At 33.8% G+C, this 15,377-nt stretch overlaps 1 protein-coding gene across 2 annotated transcripts in view; it reads right to left on the bottom strand.

Moving 5' to 3' along the window:
• Positions 1–10,248: 10,248 nt before the first annotated feature.
• TMEM65 (transmembrane protein 65) overlaps positions 10,249–15,377 on the bottom strand; it is a 68,376-nt gene continuing 63,247 nt past the window's right edge. For both annotated transcript variants that reach the window (XM_072733965.1, XM_072733966.1), the window contains one exon: positions 10,249–12,967. In XM_072733965.1, coding sequence (XP_072590066.1) covers positions 12,866–12,967 — 102 coding nt within the window. In that variant the 3' untranslated portion in view covers positions 10,249–12,865. The remainder of the gene's footprint in view (positions 12,968–15,377) is intronic.

The following is a 15,377-nucleotide window of genomic DNA, read 5'->3' as shown; positions in this document are numbered from 1 at the left end:
GTCTTTCCTGGCAGGAGCAAAATGTTTTCTAATAAAATTATCAAGTGATCAATTTCTCTGCAGCGAAGCAAATCCCAAAGGAAACCCAGTAAGTGATGACTAATTCCCCCCAATCCAACCATCATAAGCAAAATATGGTAGATACACACAACCCAAGGGAGGGGAAGAGTCAAGCTAGTAATTGAGAAAGGCTACAACTATTAAAATAGATAGCTCATTAAGAAATAAATGCCATGAGGGATCCCTGGGTGGCGCAGCGGTTTGGTGCCTGCCTTTGGCCCAGGGCGCGATCCTGGAGACCCGGGATTGAATCCCACCTTGGGCTCCCGGTGCATGGAGCCTGCTTCTCCCTCTGCCTATGTCTCTGCCTCCCTCTCTCTCTCTCTGTGTGACTATCATAAATAAATAAAAATTAAAAAAATAAATAAATAAATGCCATGAGATGAAGTATTTCCTCTTAACTCATTTTGAAGAATACAGTGAAGTATAGTCATTCTTACTACACATGAGAAGGTGTGTCTGAAGTTTTGAAATGGAAGTCCCATTTCACCCCCACAGATGTTTAGTATAACTTAAGACAACAGCTAACTGAATGACAAAGCTATTTCCCATGCAAAATCTCACTCAATCTTAAAAGAAGACTGTAATAGTGTCTAGTACTCAATTTGCTGATGAGCTAAATGACCAAGATCAAACAACTAGTAAACAGAAGACCTGGGACTTAGATTTAAACATTATTTCAAAAAACTAGAGGAGTTTCATAGGACCTCATCAGCTTTAAACAACATGCAAGAAAAATATTGGCAAGCTCCAAATCATTGTACTTTGGCACAGTTATTTTAGGGGTAGTAGTGCCACAAATAACATCAAAGCCATGTGTTTGATCTGGGTTATCTTTTGGTTGCTTAACTTCACCAAAATTGTCTCTGATGGACTGAGATTTCAATACTTAAAGTCACATTACAAAGGCCCAAAGAAGAGAAAGTGGAATGTTTTCACTTTCCATTATTCCTTGCCTCAAATATATTCAACAAATTCCTTTTTCTTTTTTTAATATTTAACCAACAAATTGAAGACCAGAGAGAGTCTGAAAACTGCTATCTTCACAACAATCATTTACTGGGCACCTTCTATATGCCAAGCATTTTGCCAGGCATTATAAATATATAATTTCAATCCTTACAACCTGAAAAAGAGATATTATTGTCTCAATTTTACAAATGAGGACACTCTGAGACTTCAGAGAGGCTAGTCTTCATGTGTGAGCTCCCACAGGTGGAACTGATTGGCGTAGAACTGTTGGTTTCTGAATAATAAAGACTATTAGCGTGGTTTCAGAAAAGTAAGGACTTTTCAACCATAAAAGCAAACCTTCCCATATGACCATTGCCAGGTCTTTCAGCACAATTAATGTGAAACAATGTGCTAATGGTATTCACAGGGAGCTTTTGAATCATGAAAGATTTAACTACTTTAAACTGAATTAATGTCTTGACCTTTAAGGGCAAGGGCCCTTTATATTTCATTTCTATTTTTCCTGAATAATGCAATATTTTTATTTAAAAAGTTATTGACATGAAGTCTTACTGCAGAATAAAGATTAACCAGTATGAAGTGTCAAACTGACTTTATTCCCCAATGTTGAATTATACAAAACCAAAAAACTATAATAAAATGCATTACAAGAACGTACCAGCAACATTGTGACCCAAGTGTGTCACTCTTTCAGATTTACAGAATTCTAGAACTTCCAGAGGTTGTCCATCTCCCTGACAGCAGATCCTCAAAAGGACTTGGACTTCATGATTCTCTTGATCCACTTCCCTCATAATCTGGTCCATTACTGGACACCAAACACATAATGGTAGGAGTGAGTGTAGAAAATATTTTTTTTTCTGAATTGCATTTTGAACTTCTAAATTTTGTAGAGACAAAGAGAAAAGCTGAATCTTAAATTAGTAAGCGAAACTATTTATTAGCCGTCTGAGTGGGAAGAATATTGCAGGAAGATATAATTATAAAACCTGAATGTAGCTGGGATCCAGCTTAGAGTGTTCAGCCTGTTTATAAAATATGCCAAATATCAGATGGCATGTAGAGGGTAATGTGTTAATAGCAGATAGACAAAACACTGGCTACAATTTCCAGGAAAAACTAAAGATTTTGGACTAAGCTTTTGGCAGAACTGCTCAACAACATACTTTTTCTCTTCAAATCCAACTGCTTAGAAATAGGAAAGACTTGAAATAAATGAGGAAAGTTTATTTTAAGCACCTTAAGCATTGTTCTTTTTAAATCTTTCATGTTCTACACACAGAAAAATAAATACAAAAAGGAGAATACCAAGCACAGTGTATTTACTTTGTAAATTAAAGCACCTAAGCTATCCACCACTCTCTCCATTGCCTGTAACATAAAGCAATCCTAAAAGAGCCTGGAATATGGAATCAGAAGTTTGTATTTAAATAAAGGTCTAGATGCTTAAAGAGCTTTGCAACTGTTCTCATCTATAAAATCAGGGATTGTATTACCCTTCTTTGCCAAAAAAACCCAAAATAATACACAAACTTATGATTATTAAGATATTCTGCAGACTCATCAATGGTTGCTATTTGCTTTTGCCTGCTCTGGAGATTATGATTTTAAATGCCTTGCAATGTATTTTTTCTACCCTACTACTGCAATGATGGGTTTTCAACTTAAGGTTTCTTTCTTCCCCCCCCCCCCCCCCACTGACCTTTTATTTCTCTTAGCAGCCAGGAGAAAGTCAACACTTACCACTTACTACACACTGTGCAAAGGTCTTCACTAGTTGTAAACAAAACAAAAAAAAAAAAAACCATGAATATAAATAAGATCTGATTCCTAACTTTCAAGGAACTTAACAATATAACAGAAAGGATACAGGTACGAAAAACATGCCTGTGATAAGGCATTATCTGGAAAATTAGATCATTATAATAATGGTCTCTAGTGAATAATGCCTTCCCATGTCCAGGCCCCTTTGTAGTATGACATGACCATCTCTTGCACTAAAAGGACAGAATCAACTTCTCCATTCCCTTGAATTTGGGCTAGTTTTGTAATTCGCCTTGACTAAGGGAAGGTGGCAGGAGTTGCATGGCATTAAGTCTAGAATGTAGGCATTAGGAGACCTCATGGTTTCTACTTCTACTCTTGGGAGCCCACTGTCATGTAAAGATTTGGTTAGACTAAGAACTGACGAGAAACCATGTGGTGAGAGTCCTAGTCTTCCATCCATCTGTGCCCAAACCCTCTTAAACCCTCTAGTTTCTGCCAACTGATCAGCTGACTGCAGTCACATAACTGTACTGAGGCAAAACCAGCAGAGGAACTGCCCAGCCAGCACACATTCTTGTGAGTGTGGTTTTAATTTATATTTTCATGACTAATGACGTTGAGCGTATTTTCATGTGGTAATATGCCATCCGTATATCATGTATGGGTGTTTGTTTTACTAGATTTTGTCCTTTTATTTCTCTCTCTATTGAGATGATCACAGAGAATTTGATCCTTAAATATTCATAGTTCTCCTTCTTCCTCCTCTTCTGTATACCCTAAGACTCTCAACCACACATTTTAAAGGCTTTTTATTGTGCCAACATGCCTCCAAATATTTTCTGTTCCATTACTTTCTTCTTCCTATACTTCAGTGTGTGTTGTTTCCTATCAACCTATCTTGCAGGTCACTAATTCTCTTTTGTGTGCAAATCCACTGTCTTACCTAATGTGTTCTTAATTCCAGAATGTCTATTTTTTATTAATTTTACATTATAACTTTTTGACAAAAGCCTCTACCTTTTCATTTTTCCCCATAACTTGTCTCAAACAAAAACAAGTTCTCACTATACGGTATACCTGAAATTAATATAGTGTATGTTAACTATACTGAAATTAGAATTAAAAAAAAAAAGAGGGGCGCCTGTGTGGCACAGTTAGTTACGCATCTTACTCTTGATTTCAGTGCAGGTCATGATCTCAAGGTCTTGAGATCAAGCCCAGCATCCGGCTCTGAGCTCAGTGTGGAGTCTGCTAAAGTTTCTCGTTCTCTCTCTGTCTACTCCTCCCTGCACGTGCAGTCTCTCTCTCTAAAATAAATAAATCTTTTTAAAAGATTTAAAAAAAAATAAAAACTATTTTTTAGAATTGTCATCTAACTCCATTATTTGGATTATCTGTGGGTCTGTTTCTTGTATCTCTTTTCTCCTTAGTTTTTAGTCATGTGGTCCTATCTTTTGGCATGTCTCATAATCTTAATTTTCAGGTGTTATACAGAAAACTTTTACAGGCTTCTGGTGATACCTTTCTCCAGAGAGTTCATCCTTCTTTTTGCTAGGACAATATAGTATTCACCTTAATCCAACTAGAAATCATGATAAATCAAGGAAGAGTTGCAAACCTTGGTATAAGGCTCATTCCACCTTTGATTTGCCCTGGCCTTCAGAATTTTCAAATGATAATCTAGGCTGTTCCCCAGTACCCTTCTTCTAGCAGGTTCTGAATTTAATCTTTGTTTCATAAGGTCTCTGCTTAATTTTGTCTTCTCCCAAAGAGCTCTACAATTTTGCAAATTTTCTGAGAGGAAACTGCATATGCTTGAGGCTTCTGTATATCTCTACCAAAAGTTCTCTTGGTTTCTGTCCCCTAGAAGCAAGACTTAAAATATACAAAACCAAAATTATCAGCCTCCTGACTGCGACCAAAATGGACAAAAAACCCCAAGCTAAAAGCAGCTTTGGAAGTGAACTCACTTCTAAAATGTTCACTCCTCTATGGAGTCCTGCCTAGGCAGGTTTCCACTGGTTTCAAGTAGAAGAGAGGATAACAGTGGTGGTGGACTTCATAATTTCTAGCAACTAGTGACAGTTGTATTGTTTATTCTTTCCTTTTCTGAATAGAAGTGATTTTTGCATACTTAGTGTGTAGAGGCAGATGCTTTTTTTCATTTATAGGATATCTGATACCAGTGGGTCAGTTTAAAACTTTATAGAGAATAGTATATAGTCCCAGAGTTGAATGCAGTCACTGCATAGAAACTTGAGCCAACTCCTCTGTAGATGGGTGTTTTCTATATAGAGAAAAAGGGGAGGCATGAATACTTGATAGCCAAAATGGGAGACTGTGATACACAGCTAATTTTTTTCCCAAAATGTCCTTCCCTTTTCCAATTTTTGGCTATATATTCAGCCATACAGATGGGGAAATTCACAAGCATCTTAGTTCAGTGTTCATATGATGAGGGTCTGATACATAAGCAGATGTGTCATGTGGCAACTTAAAAGTTTTTTCAAGCTTCCTTCCTCCTCCATAGGCTGCAGATGTGATAGCTGGAGCTGAAGCAGCCATTTTAGAACATGAAGCGATGACTGAGAAAACAAATTACATGATTAAGCAGAAAGATGGGAATTTGGGCTTCACTACTTTATGGAGCATAATTTTTATACTAGCCCTGGACAACATACCACTACAATTTTGTATGAAAGAGAAATAAACTTCCATCCTGTTTCAGTTACTGTTATTTTGGGGTTTTGTTACTTACAGTCAAACCTAATCTAAACTAATTAGGAAAGTTTAGGACAGCAGTTCTCAAAATGTGAAAGTGTGGTCTTAAGATTCCTAGGGAATCTGTAAAGTCAAAACCATTTTTGTAATATACTAAGACCTTATAAACCTCTTTTACTGTGGTGACATGTTCACTGATGGTGCAAAAGCCATGGTAGGTAAAAGCACCAATATCAGAACAAATAAAGGCACTAGTAGTCATTGTATTCTACACTGCCATGGACTTGCAGTTGGGAGAGAGGGAGAAGAAAAGCTCCACTCAGTGTCCTTCAAAAAGCAGTAAAACCATCTATTTAAACCTTGACTGTTGAGTAAATGTCTTTTTAATATTCTGTATGAAATGGCAAATATGCACAAAGTACTTCTGGGGATACCAAAATATAATAGTTGTCTTGAAGAGAAGCAATTATAAGTTTGTTTTGTGAGATAAATTTGGTTATTCAGACGTGACTATTTGGCAGGTATTTTTTCAAACATGAAGTGAACTGTCACTTCAAGGAAAACTAATGGTATATGTTCCCAGTAACAAAATTTAAGCTATCAAGTAAAAATCAGAATTTGGGAAACATGTATCTGCCATCTGAATTTGAAAGGCTTCTCAATTCTTGAGGCATTTTTTTAATAATATCACTGGTCATATTAAACATGATTTTTAAATTTTATGTGGGCAATGTATTAACATTGGGAAGATGTGCGTAATTCAGCGAACCAGTAATTTCCAAATGCTGAATACGTGGTATTATAAAATTATGCATGGGAAAAATGTTCAGTCAGAGTGCAAGGTAGACCAACAGGTTTTAATGAAACCCAGTGCAAAATTTTATTGATACGGTTTTGAATTCTATAATGTAATGAACTGTTTAGAAATTATCTCTTGTACAGTTTTAGTAGTGTCGAAGAATAAATCTACAGTCATATAAAAAGGTCATTAAAATATTCTTCCTTTTTCCAACTATGTATCTGTGTGAGGCAAAATTTTCTTCATATATTTCAAACAAAATAATTATCAGATTGAATGCAGAAACAGATACAAGAATCCAGCTGTCTTCTAGTAAGCCAGACATTGATCTATAAAAAATGTAAAACAATGCTATTCTTCTCACTAAACTTTACTTTTAGAAAATAATCTTCATAAAATGTGTATCATTTATGTATGTTAACATGAATTGCTTTGTCATTTTAAAATAAATTAGTAAATAAATAAATAAAATAAATTAGTAAATATTTTTATAATTTGTCAGTTTTAATTTCTAATACATTAATATTTTTATGGCCTTCATAAACAAAAGCTCTTTGAGGACTTCAATATTTTTTTCAGAGTGTAAAGGAGTCTGGAGGCCAAGAAGTTCTAACTTCTTTGGTTTGTGATACTGAAAAAATTTGAGATACAATTACAAAGCTGTTCTCTGAATAATAAGATCAGGAAAAGTACTATTAAATTCAGAGTTGGATAAACAATGCCTTATTCAGAAAGAAAAAGTACTGCAGATAGGTTCTAGAAACTGTAGACTAATATACTTGATATTAATATTCAGGGGAAGAATTAGAACAGCTTAAACAGAAAATAAAGTGGTAACCACTGGCTCCCAACACAAGTTCACTAAGAATAAATCATGCCAAATCAAAGAATGTTTGTTTCCTTGATAACCAGTAGAACAGGAGATATATACATATTGTATTTCCCATTAAACATCTGACTATCTGTTACAAAACAATGGACTAGAGAACTGCCAGTAGATGAACCATGAATCAATCTACCTGAAGCAAAATGTGATAAATTCAAAAATGATACGAATGTGACTTAGAAGTGTTTAGTACTGATACAGAATGGGCTGGGAGTCAAGCCAGAATTCAAGTTCCTAGAGAGAAGTGCACAGTGATGTGGGTGGAAAAGATCGACTCATTAAACAAATATCTACTGTACACCATGTTTCAGGCACTGCACAAAGCATTATAGAGAAGTGAACAAGTTAGATGAGATCCCATTCTCTGTGGCACTGACATCTGAAGCATAGTCAGATCCTTTCCTTCTTATGAAATGCAGGTATGAATTAATATGGAAGAAAGAAGAGTCAAAACTGTTAAATATAAAATGAACTAAAATTAATTTAGATTTGCTCTCCTCCCAAATGGGAATAAAGGAGGAAAAGAGAAAATGTTTGACCTATATACTTTAAAAATAACAGCATGGGACATAATATACATTCTAAAAACTGCATTTCCATCAGGCCGAGGTTGAGAGAAAAAAAAAAAGAAAATAAGGAAGAGAATACACTTGAGACATATGGTAAAGAGATACAGAATAATCACCGTTGTGCACAAATGGTGATGGTGGGGTTGATATATAGCAGAGAAAAACTATAATTCTAATTAAGGTATGCCCATTTTTTTTTCAAACTAACTCTTAAATTTCATGTATATCTAGCATCTGTGTAACTATTTTATAAATGGGAAAGCACTATACAAATGTATAGCTTTCATATTATTAGTAAATGTCAAATCTTTACTGAATTCTACAATTCTTACAGAAAATCCCTTTACCCAACAGTGTTTGAAGGTTCACTCCATCTCTCCCCAAAAATAGTTCCTTTGAGTTTAATTCTTCAGTCATCATTCTCACATTCTATTCCTGTAAACAAAAAATTTAACTTGTAGTTGTGGGGAAATCACACAATCTCAAAGGTGCCTATTCTTTTTAATTGGTCTTAATAAAAATATTTGCTCAAATTTTTTTCATTCATAAACCTGTCAATGGCATTAACATGTTTGATGTTATAAAGTTTAATAAAAAACCCAACACATAACACCATGTACTTCACATTGCTGTCAGCATAAGATTGGTAGGCCCTTAAAGTCCTGAAGCTTCAAAATTAAAATGTTATATGTTCTTATTTTAAGTAGTACTCCATTTCTAAAAGTTAAAGAAGAAAAACCAATTTTAGTGTTACAACTCATATACCAATAGCATTTATTGCTTTGGTACAAACAAATGATCTGTTAGTAAGATTTCATTATGAGCACACAACAAACCCTAAATAATTTGCAGATGGGTTATCCACAGACTTTCTGAATTCCCAGGTTGCTTCCCCAGGCTTCTGGGTCATTTCCCTCTACTGCTGTCAGTAGATATGCAGGGAGTGTTAATTCTAATATTTAAATATTAGTATTTAGATTCAATCCAGAAAGCATTAATAATGCAAAACAAACAAAACATCTTATAATACATTCTAAAATGAAATATATCTCACATGTCTAAGATTTTCTTAACATGTACGGTTAATGTTCTCATTTCTTTCAGCTCTTCCCTGGCCACTCTATAAAAATAATGCCCCACATATGACCACCAGTACTTTCCATGCCCCTTACTTTACTCCATTTCTCTCTAGAATTTATCACTGTCTGCAAATAAGAAGTATTTAAGTGTGTATTTGCCCCATCGACATCCCCCCAAACCCCAGAATAAACTTCATGAGAATGAGGATGTTTTAGCTGTTCACTCAGTTCCTTAAACAGTTCTGAGCACAGAGTATGCACAGAATTTCTTAAACTAACGATGGGATTATAAGCACAATTCCCTTAGAATATAGGCAAGAAAACAACTCCATGAGTCTAGAGATAAAAAGAAACCTAAGCAGAGAAGAGATGTTACAAAGTCTGTACAACTGATGATGCCCTATTGTATAGTAACTAAGAACACAGGCTTTAAACTTGGACAAAGTTGAATTCCAGTCCACTTATTAGTACTGACCTCATGGGTCTACTACTAACTCTCTATATAAAATTTTTCCAATATAAAATAGGGATAATAAGAGCACCAACTTAACGTTGTTATTAAACTGAATACATGTGACAAAGTGTGTAAAATATTTACAGCAGCAAATAAATGCTTGATAAAAGGGAGCTAACATTTTTTTAAAGGGAGCTAATAACATTATCATCATTATTACCATCATCTCACTCAGGTTCCATAGCCTAATATTTCCCAAAGAATTCCTGGTGAGACTGGCCACCTAGTTGCTAAATCCATACAGCTGAGAAGTGGCAATTTAGAGAGAGAAGGCAGTTGCCAAAAGTGAGAGTAGTAAAAAAAGATGGGAGGAAAATGAAAGTTTTCCTGAGGCATCACAGCACAATAATAATGTCCTGGAGATGGTGCTTCACCACTAAGAAAATAATGACATTATATTTAATACATTCAAGATGGGAAGAAAATATAATTCTCAAATTATGACGATTTATTTCAAAATGATTCACACACTTTCTGTGTGAAAGATAAACTTCCATTACCTTCAAAATTCACCTCCTACAAAAAAGGAGTCAATGAGACATTATTCTACAGAAGGCCTGGATATCTCTGCTGTAAAAACCCATCAGTGTGATTTATGCCAATCTCTCTAATGTTATTTTTGACACCCTAATAAAGATCAAATTGTCTCAATATAGGATCATTCTTCTCTCATAATATGAAACAGATCTCCAGTGTGGACTTCAGGGAAGTAATAAATACTTCATTTTACTGTATCAGTGACATTGCCTCAACCCTGTAAAAAAAAAAAAAACCTATATTTATTTATTCCATTTCCCTTAGTAACGTAATAATAACCAGGGCCCTCCCTCAGAGATTAGGAAGAAAATCAAATTTTAAAAGCAAAACCACATTCCAAATTTCTTAAAAGATATTTTTTTTTGTTCAATTCCTTTGTAAAAACATTGGTCACCATTTAACATACAGTGGCAACAAAATGCACCCAATTTACATGCATCAACAAGTCAATAAATCATAATACACAGACAACATGAATTTCAAATGAACAGTACTAAATAGCTCATGTTGTATTTAACTATAGTTATGGTGCTTCCAATAAAGAAATATGAGAAAAAAGATTCCAGTTTTAATCTGAAATAAGGTTATTTGTGACAGGTGCCATGAAACAATGATTTTATGAAGTCATTATCTTAAAGGGAACCACTTTTCAGAAATCACTTTGTGCAAAGCACCAATACTCACATAGGATAAGATCTTGAAAAGACGTGTACCTTATGTTAAAGACAAAAGGGCTCCATTTCTTAAAAATTAATTATCTGAATGATTCAAATTTTTATTATGCCCCCAAATTTATATATCTTTCAACATGAAGGTTATATATGCCATGTTTTGACACCTTAAATAATTCTGCAGACATTCAGCTAAACTGAAAGGTTCTGTAGGACTGAATTACTTTCAAGAGCAAAACGTGAAAACGTATAAAGCCCTTTCTAAGCTCACAGGCAAGGTTTCTGGATATGGGATTTAATTAACAAGAAGAAAATTTAAGCACCACAATAAAATACTTTTTAGAAAACAAAAAAGACTGGCAATATACAAGTTAGGAACAAATGCACTTAGACATTTACACCCCCCCGCCAAAAAAAAACAAAACAAAACCCTGTTTAAATAAGCACTCTATTCCTACCAGCTAAAATAATTAAAAAATTCTTTTTGGTGTATACATGGTACTATGTGGAAGATAAAAACCACAATTCTGTTTAAGAAGTCAAGTTCTATAATCCTAATTTGATCAAATGAGAGTGTTGTATTATTTGTACATAATAAGAATGTTGTATACTTATTTTTATAATATATGATTTATTTTCTTCTTTTCCTTCAAAAATCTATGATTAAAGGATGGCCCTAAATTATTTTTAAGTGTAGAGAGGATAATTTACAACAAATTGCATTGTGGGAAAAAACAGCCCCTCTGAAAATAAGAGGTCAAAGTAAATATGTGCAAATAAAATTTTAAGGTAACTGTAAATACAGCCATCTTAGAAGTTTCCCTTCTTTTGCATCTATCAAGCAACATAAATAATTTCAGTGGCCCAAACAGTAATTTTATTTTCAGTTTTTCTCCTCCATGATGTGTTTACTCTTACATGTAAGAGTAATTTTTTAGCATATATAACAGGCCACATGCTAACAAATTTTAAGGGCTCATAAAATTAAAATTTATGACTCATATATAGTTGTACTATACATGTCAAATATGCAAGGCTGAAAATAAATAATTTCAACCTAGAATATTATTTAAACATCACAAGAAAAAAAAAGAACAAAAAAGATTTCTCCTCACATAGCTTTTGACTACTAGACTATTCATAGCAAAAAAGCAATATCTAAAATATTTAGTCTTCACCTCAGAGTAAGTTATCCAGAAATAAAACTCACTAAACGAGATGAGACATAAGGATTATGAGTATGGAGTACTCTGATTCAGTCAATTCAGATGAGACGACGCTCATCTCATCTGAGATGAGAATGGGGAAAAAGAAATCCATCCTAAACAATAGAATCTATATCTCATTAACCTTCCAAATGTCACTTCAACTTCACCACTTATATCATAAACCTTCTCGACAGTTCCCATTTTCTTTTCCTCTAAAAAAATTTTTAGCCTCTTAATTTCCAACTGTCAGGTAAAACCCCTTATTTTACTCTAACTCCACAATCCACATTTATAAAAGACCCTAAGATAATCATTTTCTTCCCCTCAGGAGCAGAAGCTATGATGTAATGATTCAAAATTGAGAAATTGGAGATTTAAAAAAATCAATGAAAATAATACATTTACTAACATACATGGTTTTATGTAGTAGGGACACCACATAATACTTATTCTGATTAACCTCTGGCTCTTGAGACAGCGAGGTCAGAAAATTCAAATGAGTAATAGATACTTAAAATACGTAAAGTGTGTGTCTATTTTGAATAGAATAAGAATTTTAAAATGACTGAAATTATATGATTGTATATGTTCAGTGTAAAATAGTACAAAATTGATGTTGCCAAATAGAGTAAAAAAAAAAAAACTTTAACTTATATGAAACATCTTAAGTAATGTGGCAAAAATTTCAAAGCTGAGTTGTAATTAGAGAACAGTGACAACAGAAGATCCTTTCATGCATGCATACGCATGAAGTAACAAGTATGCAAAACCCAACTCAGTACAGTACATCAATGGCTGATACTTAAATGATATTTTGATATAAAGAAAAAGGTAAAATGTTGACTGCAATTGGTGAAAAAGCATTTCAACAATTTACACAAAATGGATACTAAACATTTTGTTAAAAAGATGTCCTAAGAAAACCAAGCCACAATAAGTTAGTGTTTTCCATAATACATGCTGAATTATTTGATCCCATATCTATACACTGTTATTGTCTTAATTCCTAAATGTTGTGACAGCATATTTAGTAATTGAGGTACATCAGTTTACATCTTTTTATAAATATTCTAAGAGGGTTAATTTTTCGTTTCCAGTTTTTCATCTTCTTCACCTCCTCCAAAGAAAAGCAAAGGAAACATTCCTAGAATGCAGCCAATAGTCACCCCAACAGCTTTGCCCTAAGGAAACAAAAGAAAACATTTTTTGAAAGTTATTTTATCCCTGATAGAAGAATCCTTGCCTAAGTCTCTACAATAAACAATTTCTATGTGTTATAAAATTCAACTGTAACTGCATTTCTTTTGATCATAGTAACTTAAACATAAAAATAAGCCACATATGACAAAGGAGGCAAGAATATGCAATGGGGAAAAGACAGTCTCATAACTGCTGTTGGGAAAACTGGACAACTACATGCAAAAGAATGAAACTGGACCGCTTTCTTACACCATATACAATAATAAACTCAAAATGGATGAAAGACCTAAATGTAATAAGACCCGAAACCATAAAAACCCTAAAAGAAAACATAGGCAGTAATCTCTCAGACATCAGCCTTATAGCAACATTTTTCAGGATCTGTCTCCTAAGGCAAGAAAAAACAAAAGCAAAAATACAGAACTGGGACTACCTCAACTAAAAAGTTTTTTGTAAGGCAAAAAATATCAACAAAATGACAAAGCAATCTACTCAATGGGAGAAAATATCTACAAATGATATAACCAATAAGGGGTTAATATCCAAAATACATAAAAAACTCATACAACTTAGCACTGAAAAAAGAATTTGATTAAAAAAGGGGTAGAGACAGACATTTCGCCAAAGAAGACATACAGATGGCTAATACGAAAAGCTGCTCAATACTACTAATCAGGGAAATGCAAAACAAAACTACAAGGAGATATCACCTTACACCTGTAAGAATGACTCAAATAAAAAAACACAAGAAACAAGAAATGGAGAAAAAGGAACCCTCTTGCACTGCTGGCAGGAATGCAAACTGGTATAGCCACTGTGGAAAACAGTATGGAGGTTCCTCAACAATTAAAAATATAACTACCACATGATCCAGTAACCACACTACCATGTGATTACAAAGAATACAAAAACACTAATTCAAAAGGATGTATGTACCCCTGTGTTTATTGCAGCATTACGTACAATAACCAAACTATGGAAACAGCCTTAAGTGTCCACTGATAAATGAAACAGATAAAGTTGTGGTGTACACAGACACACACACACACACACACACAGGAATATTATTCAGCCACAAAAAAGAATGTAACAACATCAATAGATCTAGAAGGTATCATGCTAAGTGAAGTAAGTCAATTAGAGAAAGACAAATACCATATGATTTCACTCATATGTGGAATTTAAGAAAAAAAATCAACAAAGGGAAAGGAGAGAAACAAACCAAAAACAGATTCTTAACTATAGAGAATAAACAGATGATTACCAGAGTGGAGGTGGGTGATAGGTGAAGAGGATTAAAAGTACACTTATCTTGATGAGCACTGAGTAATAATATACAGAATTGTTACATCACTGTATTGTACACTTGAAACTAATTTAACTTGTCTTTAAAAAGACAAGAAAAAAACAAGCATTGGTGAGGTTACGGAGAAAAGGGAATCCTTGTATGCTGCTGGTGGGGAAGTAAATTGGTGTAGCCACTATGGGAAATAGAATGAAGGTTCCTCAAAACATTAAAAATGAAAATACTATATGATCCACTAATTCCATTTCTGGGTATTTACCCAAGGGAAAAAAAACCACTAATTTGAAAAGATATATGAACCCATATTTTTAGTGTAGCATTATTTATAATAGCCAAGATACAGAAGCAATCTAAATGTCCATCAACAGATGAAGAAGATATAGTATATATATGTATGTGCACACACACATACATGTATGCAAGTATAAATGTATACATACATTTGTATATGTATACACATGTATACATGCACACACACAAACACACAGAGAGACAATGGAGTCTACTACTCAGCCATGAAAGAGAATGAAATCTTGACATTTGTGACAACGTAGATGGACCTCAAGGGTATTATGGTAAGTGAAATAAGTCGGACAGAAAAAGACAAATAACATGATTTCACTTACATGTGGAATCTAAAAAACAAAACAAATAAAAAAACAGAAATAGACTCATAGATATAGAAAACAAAGTGGTGGTTGCCAGACAGGAGGAGATGGAGGGGATGGGTGAAATAGGTGAAGGGCAGTAAGAGGTACAAATTTCCAACTGTAAAATCAGTAAGTCATGAGAAAGTAAAGTATAGCATAGGAAATATAGTAAAAAATGTAACAATTTTGTATGCTGATAAATGATGACTATACCTATTGTGCTATTTTGTTAATATATATATAACTGTTGAATCACTAGGTTGTATACCTGAAACTAATATAATATTGTATGTCAACTACGCTTCAATAAAAAAATAAGTTACAATAGGGTTCTAGAACAAGTAATATTTAAAGCTCAATGCAACTAGGAAAAGTTTTCTCAAATTGCCATGGAATAACACCAAAGAAATATTCAAGTAGAAAAACACTTCTTAG

This window comes from Vulpes vulpes, chromosome 13 (assembly GCF_048418805.1).
Source record: "Vulpes vulpes isolate BD-2025 chromosome 13, VulVul3, whole genome shotgun sequence".
NCBI classification, from domain to species: domain Eukaryota; kingdom Metazoa; phylum Chordata; class Mammalia; order Carnivora; family Canidae; genus Vulpes; species Vulpes vulpes.
Note: the sequence above shows the minus strand (reverse complement) of the source record. Positions and strands in the feature narration are given on the sequence as shown.